General features: G+C 39.4%; 1 protein-coding gene across 1 annotated transcript in view; it reads right to left on the minus strand.

Annotated features, from left to right (window-relative positions):
* Positions 1-12,345, minus strand: part of itga11a (integrin, alpha 11a) — a 42,682-nt gene that overhangs the window by 20,507 nt on the left and 9,830 nt on the right. The window contains exons 3-10 of the mRNA XM_031848645.1: positions 4,155-4,267; positions 3,586-3,677; positions 3,201-3,315; positions 2,934-3,061; positions 2,512-2,660; positions 2,275-2,419; positions 1,639-1,804; positions 852-922 (exon numbers count right to left, since the gene is read on the minus strand). Of these exons, the coding sequence (XP_031704505.1) occupies positions 852-922; positions 1,639-1,804; positions 2,275-2,419; positions 2,512-2,660; positions 2,934-3,061; positions 3,201-3,315; positions 3,586-3,677; positions 4,155-4,267 (979 nt within the window). The remainder of the gene's footprint in view (positions 1-851; positions 923-1,638; positions 1,805-2,274; positions 2,420-2,511; positions 2,661-2,933; positions 3,062-3,200; positions 3,316-3,585; positions 3,678-4,154; positions 4,268-12,345) is intronic.

Below are 12,345 nucleotides of genomic sequence, written 5' to 3' on the forward strand. Positions count from 1 at the left end.
TTAACGAAACAAACAGCAGACAGAGAAACTGCAACGTACTGTATGCTGATGCATGAAACGTCTATATGGACAGAATATGACAAAAGCAGCCTTCAGAGTTGGCACATGTCACATTTAGCAAAACCATCTGGGCTATTTAGGGCTGGTTTTCTCTTTTACAGCCCCGGCATTCTTTCCAATAAGTTATCCTACTCTCAACACTCCGGTTGGTTTTGTCGAGCATCTCTGGAATCTGGCCTTGTAGACTGAATTTCCAGCAATTCTTACCACCCAGCTGCAAATTCTGCCCTATATATATATATATTTTTTTTTATCCTGAATGGGATATATTTTTTCCTCCTTTGACTAATCACACTGTGAAGGGGAACTGGAAAAATCAATGTAGTTGCATCAACAAATCAATGAATTGGTATGAACTGCCGGTACAGTGGAGGAGATGTGTCTTATCTCTGTCCTCCTCCAGCTGCATCACCTTTTAAAGCCAGCACACCTGCGACGAGATACAATCAAAACCTCAGCGGAAAAACAACCCATCCTGCAGCTGAACTATCTCAACCATGCCTCAGCTTCTCACCAGTATGTTTCCCTTGGGAACAAGTGGTGTCTTATTACCCATCACCGCACGGTTGAAGTGGAAAAAGGCCTGTCTTTTCTGTCTGGGGCTCCTAAATCAGGATGGCTTAAACCTCTGGGTCCACACAACAGGCACCTCAGGGGGGGGGGGGGGCTGGAAAGTGATGAATGGCAAGTTGTGGGGAGGAGTAATGAAGCGCCAGAAATTGAGACAATGTGTGCTGTTCTCCATGTTAACAGATGATATGAGGCGACGTGGTGGCAGAAGTCAGACTCACCTCGACGTGGTGGGCGGAAAATCCAGCCTGAGACATCTGGAGGCCAAACGCTGTCCCATTCTTACTGGTTCCTGTGTAAACAAGTCAGTCTTTTACAGTTCTGAACCGCTGCAGCAGCTCAGAAATTTAAGCTGCAAACCACAGTCAAAACCCTAGAAGAACCATTGCAGTGGAGTTTCAATGCGGACGTTTCACGTATCAGAGATTTTTTTAGGTACTAACTTTAAAAGGCTTTGTCTAAGTATTCCCACAGCAATAGTGATTACGTTCATGGCTGATTACTCTCTTAATCGCATTGTTTATAAAATATAAGAAAATAATTTTCTTTTTAAAAATCACCATCTCAATTTTGAAGATAAAGGTGAATTTATCTTCAAATTGCTTACTTTATCCAATCAGCAGTCCCAAACCCACATTTTTGAATCCTTACATTTCAGAAGCTGGGAACGGCCAATGTTTGGCATTTTCGCTTGACAGCCTGTTTTTGTCAAAGACTAATGCATCATGGGTCTCTCACTTTATCTAAGGTTTTTTATGTAAGTTTGTATCGTTCTACAGAGAAACATCACATCCTTTGGTTAAAGATAAAATATTTAAATCAGTATATAATGTTCTCCTACGTTTGCATATAAATCTTTGTGGTTTCTATTATGCTTAGTCCTAAGAACTTGCACTGCAACACTGAACATACTTAGTTTTTTAAGAGGAATGCACTTATTATGAGTTGCTTTGGACAAAAATGGCTCACAAATGAATGTAATGTAGCTCTAATGAATTCTTTGCAAACCTTCCAAACTGAAGATGCGTTCCCCAAGTGCGTCCACAATATCCTTCAGCGCCGACTCGTCTGTCACATTGAAGAAGTGTTTGTCATCTGGGTCGCTGGCGATGTACTTGATCTCATTGAGAAAAGCCTCAGGGTTGATTCCACGACGGTTGTAGTAGCCAAGGACCTGTGAAGATAAGATTAAGCAATCTTTCAGTACATGAATGAAGAACTTGAATGTCAACCAGCTGAATTAATCTGTCACATTTCAAAAGCCCTATAACAGGTTAACAGGTTCTCAAACGTTCTTTGAGAAGGTTTCAGAGGATTTCGTTTTTCTATAACACTACCAGTGCTGTCACCAGTCGGTTTTCAACCAAATTGCTTGAGTGGATGGAATCGAGTGTGCCATTGACTGCACCAGCAACAACTCAAACCAAAGAAGCATGTGGTTTGGAACTGCGCTTTTAGAGTATTTTAATCTCTCCAGGTGCTTGAGTGTTTTTGGCTCCATCCTTCACTGCACTCCATGAGCTCATTATGTTCATGCTGTTTTTATTGGAGCACTGGAAATGTATTAACCTTCACAAAACTAAGTTAAAACTCACAAAGTGTAAGCCATCTAGCCCAGGTAAATAATATGTCTAACAGACTCACAGCGATGGCATAACGGGTGATGCCATCCTTCTCACTGTCCTCGATGGCTTGCTGGAGATCAGCACTGTCATGCGACTCTCCGTCAGTTATCACAATCATCACCTTCTTGGCACCGCGTCGAGCTCCTTGTTTGAAAGCTTGTGAGCTGTGAGAACATGTTTGATGTGTTCAGTGAAAAAAAATCACAGAATGAAGTTAAGTAGTGTTTGCTCAGTTGTACAAAGGGAGATACTGTACCGTGCTACGTTGATGCCCAGCGCCGTGTTGGTCTCCTCCCCACCTCGTTGGTCGATGCTGCGTGCTCTTTTTACCACTTCCTCAACAGATTTGTAGTCGCTGAGTTTGAATTCATGGACCACCTTCTCACCATACTGAACAACTCCAACCTGTCCCAAGAGACACAATAATCGATCACAATGAATAAGTGTTCTGTATTCTTGCAGTTATCTAAAGGATTGAATATCATTTTCTTCCGTTATAGTAGCCTACAAAAAAACTAACTTTCATGAACATATCACAGGCACAATAAACCTCAGACAGAATTAGCTTGGATGAAGAAAATACTTTTGTATAAATTAGGTCCACTACTTGAATTTATCCAACATGAACATCACCAATATATCTTATCTTCTTTTAGTGTTCCTTCCTCTCTTACACACCTGTATTTGACCTGGTCCAACATAGAACTTCTGAAGAATGTTGATGAGAAAAGCCTGCACTTCATACCAGGGGTAGATGGAGTTTGAGCCATCCAGAACGATCACTATGTCCATATAGGTCTCACATCCTGAAACGCATTTAAAGACTCAATTGTGATAGCACACATGGAGAAAATGGACGTTCATAAATAAGGGAAATAATCATCTGCAGTGACAAAGAACTGTCTATGAACGTCTGTCAAACAGGAGAAATACTTTTGGACTTACTCTGAAAGGCAGGCGCAATCGTCCTGGAGAACTTGAAGCTCGCGTTGACTCTGGAGCATATGCCAGTGCTGTAGTAAGAGCTGCCGCACTCATAGGACCATAGCGGCCCACAGGCCTGAAACATAAAAAAAAGCATTTACACAAGCAACATTATCAACCTCAGAATATTACAGAACGTTAGTTCATGCTTTGAAAGACCTTCCATAGGGAGAGCTGCAGTATGACAACCGTGCAATCAAAAGAAAATCTTGTGGGATTATTTTTTCCATTTTGACTCTTGCTATTTCATTAAATGCGGCCTTACTTGCTCAAAAGGTTCTGCAGCAACAGAGCGTGACTTTATGTTATTTCTCAAAAAGATAAATCCAATAAGTATAAAACTAACCACAAAGCTGTTGTCTTTAGGGTTCGATGTGAGCGTCATTCCCAGCCTCATCTTGTCCTTTCGCTCGGATACGTTGGTCAGAGATATCCTTCCTTGAGGGAAAATAAAACTCAATAAGAGGATCTTGGATGCACAGATCATATATACACAAATACATGCACTATCCTTCTGAGACCAAACAGAAGGTCCCCCATCTGGGACTTTGGTTTGTTATTGCTGTCTGGCCAGCCAAAGCATCGTCTACATCCTCAGACCTAAACGTTTACGTGCCTTCCTAACCAGCACAACACATGTGCAACTGGTATGAAGAAGCATGCGGTGAGATGTGTGGTATAACACACATGTGGAAATGTCCATAAACAATTAAAAAACATTGTAAAATGTGGAATGATTGGTATGGTACCCACACTTCTGTCGTACACATGCCACCATGATGCAGAAAAAGCGTGCAGACATATAAACACTTATACATGCATATACATTTATCCCGATGATTTGCAGTCATGACTGTTACTGTGTGTGGTGTATCTTGAGATTTTCTGGTAAAAAAGAGCGTGGTGATACTATACCTAAGTTGAGCTTGGAACAACCGTTGCCATTGGTTCGTCGGCTCACCGAACATTTATAAATATCCCCTGTCTGGTAGGGGCCATTCATTTCATATGGAGCGCCCACTAACAACCTGCAAAGACACAAAATCTCACAGTAAGCGTCACTGGATATATAAAGTGTGCACAATGTCTTGAATATTATTTATTGTCTCTTAAAATTAACTTTTGATAGTCTTTGTCTGGCATCCAATCCTCTGAGGGAATAGGACACACAAAACACATGGGCTGACCAAGAAGGTTTTGAACCTTTATGTATCCATTGAGGTTAACTAAGCATGTTTAATCATGTCCAGCAGTATAGACTTCCCATTCATAAACAGTTTCACCCAGTACAACCAGTCATCTCCTGCCAGTCAGATCCTCAAGATGATACCATATCTCCTTTGAACATCCGTGTGAAAATTATTTTGCATTAGCAAAATACAGGGAAGCACACATTTCTTGTCACGTGTATTGCATAGAACATGCACCATTTTTACTGTCAGTGTGTCAATGTGTGCTCCAGCTCTGTGTGAGGCTGAACATAGACCGGGCTGTGCTTTGAGTTAAAGGCTAATAGCGCCTAGCATTGTTAGCTCAGAGCTACCAAGCTCACAATGACAATCGTGACAACAAATACTGATTTAAGGTTTAATATGTATCATGTTCACCTTCAGTGTAGCATGCTAGCATGTTAGCATGCTACAATTTGCAAATTAACACTAAACTTTTAACTTGGAGTTATGTTATTGCCTTAGTTATTAAGTTTTAATACTGTTTTTTGTATTAGCTGAATCCCTGATGTTCAATTTGATTTGAAATTTGAGTTGAGTCAAACACAAAGTACAGCTGAGGCTATTGGGAATGTTATTAGTTTTGCAGGTACTGTATGGGATGATCAAAAAAGCCTCTACACACATGTAATATAGAAGTTTCGGAATCATTTATTTTTCATAATTTCATTCAATGATGCTTTCATTGGGGACTCTGAGTAAACAACTATTTAATTTCATGAGAGCTTAAAGTTAAACCAGAGAAATGTTGTCGTCATTGACCATCATAGGATTTAGATTTCCTCAGAAAGCAGCGCGTTGGAAGCGCTGGACATTCTCTTCACATGACCTAGTGTTTGTGAGGAGTCGGCCCAGCACTTGACTTTACCAGTGGGTTTCCTGTGTGGGGTCAGTGTGGTCTTATAAATGTCACTAAAATGTTTTAGATGACTTGATGTGATGGAGAATATAAAGCCATCTGGCGTGTTTACTACAGGAATGATGGGGGCCGGAATTCACATGAATGTCACAGATAAGAACTCTCCATGTTTGAAATGAAAAGAGACGTTTTATTCATTGTTGACGATCTCCATAAAAGTCCCGTAGGGTTTCACGCTATGTCTTGTGATGCGTGTCAGTTTATCACGTAGTACCTTGAGATTAAATGCCTCACTATTTCAACATCTCAACACTGTCACAGTCACAAGACTGTCTAAATGCCTCAGGTTTTAACATACAGTATGTTAACAGAGACAGTACCATGACACTGCATGCTCTATCTCTCCATGGGGAATTTTTTATATTGTACATACATTACAAACCATGTACAGTTTACAATATTAGACTCCTTCCCCTAAACCATAAATAGATACAACAATATCAGCATTTACAGTAATACAGAGAACAGCAATAAAAACAGAGTAGATTACCTCCAGCTGTATTGTTAAATCTAACACATAAGTAGTGACAATGGAGTAAACTGTGCTAATAATGCTTTAAATAATCACGGAATCATAGTCATACACTTCGTAGTTTAGTGTTAAATTTAAATCTGTAAAAGGCAGAGAATTAAATAAGGCTAACCTTTTTTTTTTTTACATGGTTGTTTGTTGGACATAAGAATTTTTGCAGCTATTTCACTTTCTTTTGAAATTTCCTAAAGTTGACCGATTCAAGCATTCCATGGCAAGTTGTAAACTAATCACATTCCTGGAAAAGCTTCAATAAATACAGTTGGTCAACGAGGAATTCAAACAACTGGGCAGTCCAAGTGAAAATCACACGGGAAGCAGCAGGCAAAGGAGCGATTCCCAGTTCAGTGGTCCCCCAAAGGAAAGACACTTGACACCACTTTATAGCAAAAGCAGACTGTGGACAGCCTCCTGCATGGACTTCTATGTCAAAGTCTAACAAAAAAAGAATGACAGATCTTGAATGTTAGGATTTCTAGGTCAGGTTCATAATCCCCAAAGTAAATAAATTGGTGAAAATAAGCTGTGTACTCAGAAACTCGCCTTGTATAATCACATAATGTTAGTATGACATAATATGATGTTCATGATTTCAGAGGACATCAAAGGCCCTAGGGATTGTAATGTAATAGTTACACACTTTGTTGATAATATATCATTTTGCATTTGATATTATTTATGAATTTGTTCCAGAATGCATTTCTTAAGATACAAAAGACTGTATTCATCATTGCAACCACCATTCAACTGATCAGGTCAAGAACAACAGCCGATAAGAGTTGACAATCAATCAGGAGTTTCTCCAAAACAGTAACGCCTCGTTCAAAAATGTTTTCTGTCTCTCTGCAAGTTACTCTCATGAGCAACAGCCTGAAAAGGCATTTAGTCTTTGCACTCAACAAGAACTTTAAAATGATTCAGCTCAGATGTCAAATGGTTTCATCTGTTTGTTCTATAAAAGCTAAAATCCTGCAATTTACTGCAAAACACAACATAACTGCTGCATATAATTCATCACCAGACCAACTTTGGCCTTGCAGGGATTAATAAAGTTGTATTGATTTAAAAAATAACGTGCAATTCCATGACGACTGTGCAAACTCCTGCTGAGGAAGATTGTGTGACACAATAAAGCTCCAGAACAGAAGTGGAACTTGTGGTGAGACTGTTTGATTAACTACTGTTTTCAGGGTCAAGAATGAACTTTCAGTCTTGAGCTTACTTTTTTACATTTGGCATGCTCTCTTTATTTGTTTATTTCTTTTAGGGTAGCTGTACAAGTGATGCGTGGTATATTAAGGGCATATATACAGACAATTATTGATGTGACATTTTACAGCAGCGATGAGGACAAGAGGAAATGTTCAAACAGTCCATCAGCTCACATCAAAGAGCGACTCATATGGAAGTAAGCTTCAATGTTGTCGCACCTGAAGCCAACTTTTTAAAGTCTCATAGACTCTGGAAGTAATTTTCACCGCAGTGGCTCCAACAGTGCTCATATTTTCATAGCTATGAATATCATGATTATGATTCGGTTATTGCTGTCCGTTGGCAAGAGGAGACACTGTAGCACAAGTTCAGGTCAGGATACATCTACCTTGATGAAAAGGGACCATTGTTGGCTTTGACTTGGACGCCTGCCTCGGGACCTCCTGAATTTCACCAGAAGCTGTTCAAACAATCATGTTCCAGAGCTTATTAGGGTCGAACGCTAGCCCCGGTGCATCATCGCTGCAGGAATGGTAATGACACTGAAAGAAATAACGACCTAAAATGAATGCGTGGTCATTTTCTACCATGGTTACTGGGGAATACAGGATTTTGGGGTTTTGAGAAAGCGCCATCCCCAAGCAAGGCTGTCATTAATGTGGTAATGTTTTTTTCATATTTGGAAGGAAGAGATGTATACGCTGTGAAACCACATCCCTGCCCCAAACATGAGCGTGCTACTCCAATGTCAGGACTCGCGCTTGCTCATCACATTCCATTTGTCTGCATTAACAGGATATAATGTTCTTTTGTTAATGTTGCCTCATAATTCTGAAGAATTGTAATGATCACGTAATCATTTTCCACAGATATGCATTTAGAGCGTCTACTTATCTGGAGAGCATTGACCAGACAGTGACAGGGTGACTTATGAGGAAGCACATGCTCAAACAATGAGCTTTCTATGACTCATTCTGAGATGTATTTTTAGCCACGCTGGCGGCTAATGTTGGTCGGTCAGTCTATCACTTTCTTCCTGACTGAAATATCTCAAAAGATATGGAGTGGATTGGATTGGATGACATTTGTACAGACATTCATGATCCCTACAGGCTGAATCCGGCTGACTTTGGTGGTCACCTGACTTATAGCATCACAAGCAGGTCAAAATTTTCATTTATCCAGTAAACCATCTCAACAGCTACAGGCTGCCCCTGCGTCCTAGAGATTCAGAGTAGATAATAGACTGTCCATATTAAAGGCTTACAATCCCCATAAACACAAAATATATACAGTATATCTCAACATCTGCATGGATTGCCAGACATGTATGCTTCCCCTCAGGATGAACTGTAATAACTTTGATGATCACTTAACTTTAATTGACGGGACAATTCAAATGTGTCCAATACTTTAGTTATTGACCAAATACCTGCAAAACTAATGACATTCCCATTAAGCTGTTGTACTCTGTGTTTAATGCTAATTAGCCAACATTTGCATGCTAACACGCTAAGCTAAGATGGTGAATGTGGTAAACATTACCTCCTAAAGGTCTGCTAACATTGTCATTTTGATTATGTCAGCATAAAGCTCACAGAGTAGAGTCCTATTTTCGCTAAATTCAATGTAACAGGTATCTATGGTCCAACTTAAACAAATGACATGACCGTGAGTGTTGTGTCTAAACTAAAATTCGATAGATTGAATTCTGTTTTTCTACCGAGCTCAGGAGGTGTAAAAACACTTTTCTTTGCTTTGCAAACTACCTAAATAAAGGGAACACTATTTAAGGCCAGAGCTGAACGACTTCACAGACTTCCTGTAGTTCTTTGTGACGTGCGACTCGTAACTGAACTAAAGAGTAAAGATCAGGTCTCCATTGAGGAGATCTGGTACTACTGCAGAAAAATAAACAGTGGGAATAGAAAGGGGGACGCTTCTGTGGTGTATGGCTCAAGTATGCAGGTTTGTGTACCCCATCAGGTTTAAACACCCAAACTTTTCACCAATTGGAGGTGAAGTGGCCTCTTCTCACCTCCCCAAAGAGTGTCGGCTCCGGCAGAGTGTTTAGCGGCCCATGATGCTCAGTAGACATGTGAGGAAATGACACATTCTTGACATTGTAACCTTTCCTCAACTCGGTAGCTCTATAAGCACTGATGGACAGAAACTGTCAACAGACCTGACAAAGATGTCTCAACTTCTCGATGTATCTGAAGCCAAATATTGTAAAAATGGTATTTTTTTCCCTTGCTCACTTAAACACGACATGCTTGGATAAGGGGGAAAAACAAATTCTACTACACAAACAGCTTTTTTTACATCTCTGAAACACAAAAACTCTTTAAAATAGCGTTTCCAACAACACTTGAATTAACAAACACTATTTCCTTAATTAGTTCCTGTTACGTGCCGTGTTGTTGTTAAAGAAAGCCTTTTCAATTGATCTGGATGCCTCTCTTACTTCAGATCTTAAAAATGCTATTTTTTGTAACAGAGTCACTTTCCAGCTGTGATCCTGTTCCTATCCAAACACACAACTGAGGGTTTGAGAAATCAGACTGGAAAAGTTGACAGCACTGCAGTCTAGCACAGATGCTAACAGGCAACATCAGTGATCGCAAACATTTTAATTATCTCGAAAGCTCAGTTGAGGTGAAACTACTTGAGGGGAAAGTGATGGTTAGAAAGTTAAAAAAGCATATATATCCAGGGATAGTATACTGTCCATTGCAATTCCTTAAAAGTATATCTCTCAAATAAATGTTTATAATTGACTAATCTAAGTGTGAATTCACATTCGTAAATATAGTCAATACAAAGATCTGGACATACAAATCTAAACAATGAGCAGAAAAGCCCCCCTGAAGTTCTGACACTTCGTGAGCACATGTTCCAATGAACAGTTGATGTCTGGCACTTCAAAGATGCATTTTTATTGCTTGAAACCAAAAATAGCAGATTTTGTCCTAATCAGCACAGACCATCGACTCAACACATTCATCTTGGGGAAAACAAATGCAAATCCCTTTCAAACCTCTTAGTTGACTCACATGAAAATGGGAGACATGTGGAGACAGTCATGACAGCAGCAGCATGACGCTGATCCCAGTGATGGAGAACAACTGAATAAAAGTACAGTATTTAAGCACAAATCTGAGTATTGCCATAGCATGATACTTTATACTTCCAATTCATTTCAGAGGGAATCAAAAAAAAAAAGTATAAACATGCAGTATAATTGAATCTAACAAACAGTGTATAAAGCAAAGAAAAGTAAGATCCAATGTTTAAATATATATTATATACTGTATATTAAACTCCCTGTAACAAAGGCATTCTGCAAAACAAATACTATGATACTGAAGTGCATTTTGCTGATTTAGATTTACTTATGTAATCTTTTGAAAGCAGTACCTCTCCTGTGAAAGAGCATTTTTATATTATGGTATGTTTTCTGATAAAAAGTGGATGCTTATATCATTTGGGCAACCTCCCACTGGTGATATAAAAAAACTATCTTGAGCGGCAATATTTTTGGTTTAGATGTGCAGATATCGATGAAACAATTGAAGTCTTGTCGGAATTGAAGACAACATTATTTTTGAATCATTTTAATGATCCTTTTAACACTCAATAGCGCCGTGTTTTCACATCTCTGTCAGATCCTGCAACATTCCTGCAGTCCAGCTGAGAACCGTCAGACTATGCACCGCACACACACTCCCACAGACACAAACACAAATATACTGTACAGCTTGAGTTTGTACACGCAGCTGTGTGTTCACATATCCACACCTACGCACACTGCTGCACTGACTAAACAGTCTTTTTCAAACTGAACTCCACTGGATGAGTAAGTTGTCTGACGAGAAGAAAGACGAGTCATTAACAAGGTGGGTCACAGAGTTTGACAGTATACTGAATAGCCACAACAATGCTTTTAAACATTGTTATCATATAAAAATAGGAAACATTTACCAAAAAGTTTTCTTTTGTTGCATCAATTAGAAGACTTTCCACCACATTAGTTATCTTCCACACTTCATATTGCTTAAGATAAAGATGCTCTCAAACCAGATGTATGCACACTTAATAAAGAAGCCAAAACACCCAATCCCTGTAGCTCCATTTGGTTAGACGGTGTTTTCACAGTCTGGTCTGCACTATTCTTCCACTGCAAGTGTTCCCACCTCGTTCTCAGACATTTACCTCAGTTCAAGCAGTCTCTCTGGTGACCTTTATTCCACACAAATCAGCCTCATCAGACCTTTTATAGTTCTGAAAGTCATGGTTGGCTCTGACGGTTGCTCCGAATGGTAAAGAACTTGGATTTAACAGTGTAATCCACTCTGTCGCTGACATGTGCAAAAGGAATACTTTGACATCTGTGAGTTGGCAGCTCTTGATAGTTTGTCACTTCACTCTACAAGTTTGTTACCGTCTCTGCCTGTACACCAAGTTCAGGGTTTTCAACTAGATAGTTGATAACCTCCAGCTGTACACACACTTTACCTAATATAGTTTGCATTAACTTGACCTTAGCTTAAAGGTAAGTGTTGAACAATATTAAACTCCAGTTTGAGTCCAGATCTGCGTATGTGACTACGATTCTGATGCCAAAATGCTGCACAGTAGTTTTCATTATTGTAAGGAAGGATTTTACTGCTCTGGCAGCAATCATTTTATGATTCATACGTAAACAGTTATACGACGTCCACGTTACAAAGTATCAGCAATCATTAGTTTGTATGTCTTTAATTGGCCAATGCAATGCTATTTTGAGAATGAAGCTACATTTCATTGCTGTGAAAGTTGAGCCCTGCGTTTATTTGCTGTAGGGCCATCGTCGCATTGTTCCTATTCAAGTGAATGAGGGGGCTTCATGTACTCATGTAGTGCTTTTTCTGTCCAAGACTGTGCGTTCGGTTAGGGAAACTTCTGGTTATATTTCAAAACAGTTGTTGGAAAGAGACAAGATGCGAACCATAGTCATCATCACATGCATTGTACACCTAAGCATCCACCCTAAGAAATGATGATACTTAGGGGGGACAGTCATTATTTGCTTGTCAGGAAGTTGTAAACAAAGGTTGTTTCAACCATTTATACAAATGACCAACGCTATCATTTTTCTGGGAAAGGCAGTCTGGAAGCTATTGAAGTCAGAGAGAAAAAAACAGACATATAAAAATATATATACAAACCAAA

Source organism: Anarrhichthys ocellatus, unplaced genomic scaffold, assembly GCF_004355925.1.
Source record: "Anarrhichthys ocellatus isolate YVR2014 unplaced genomic scaffold, GSC_Weel_1.0 scaffold8, whole genome shotgun sequence".
Lineage (NCBI taxonomy): Eukaryota > Metazoa > Chordata > Actinopteri > Perciformes > Anarhichadidae > Anarrhichthys > Anarrhichthys ocellatus.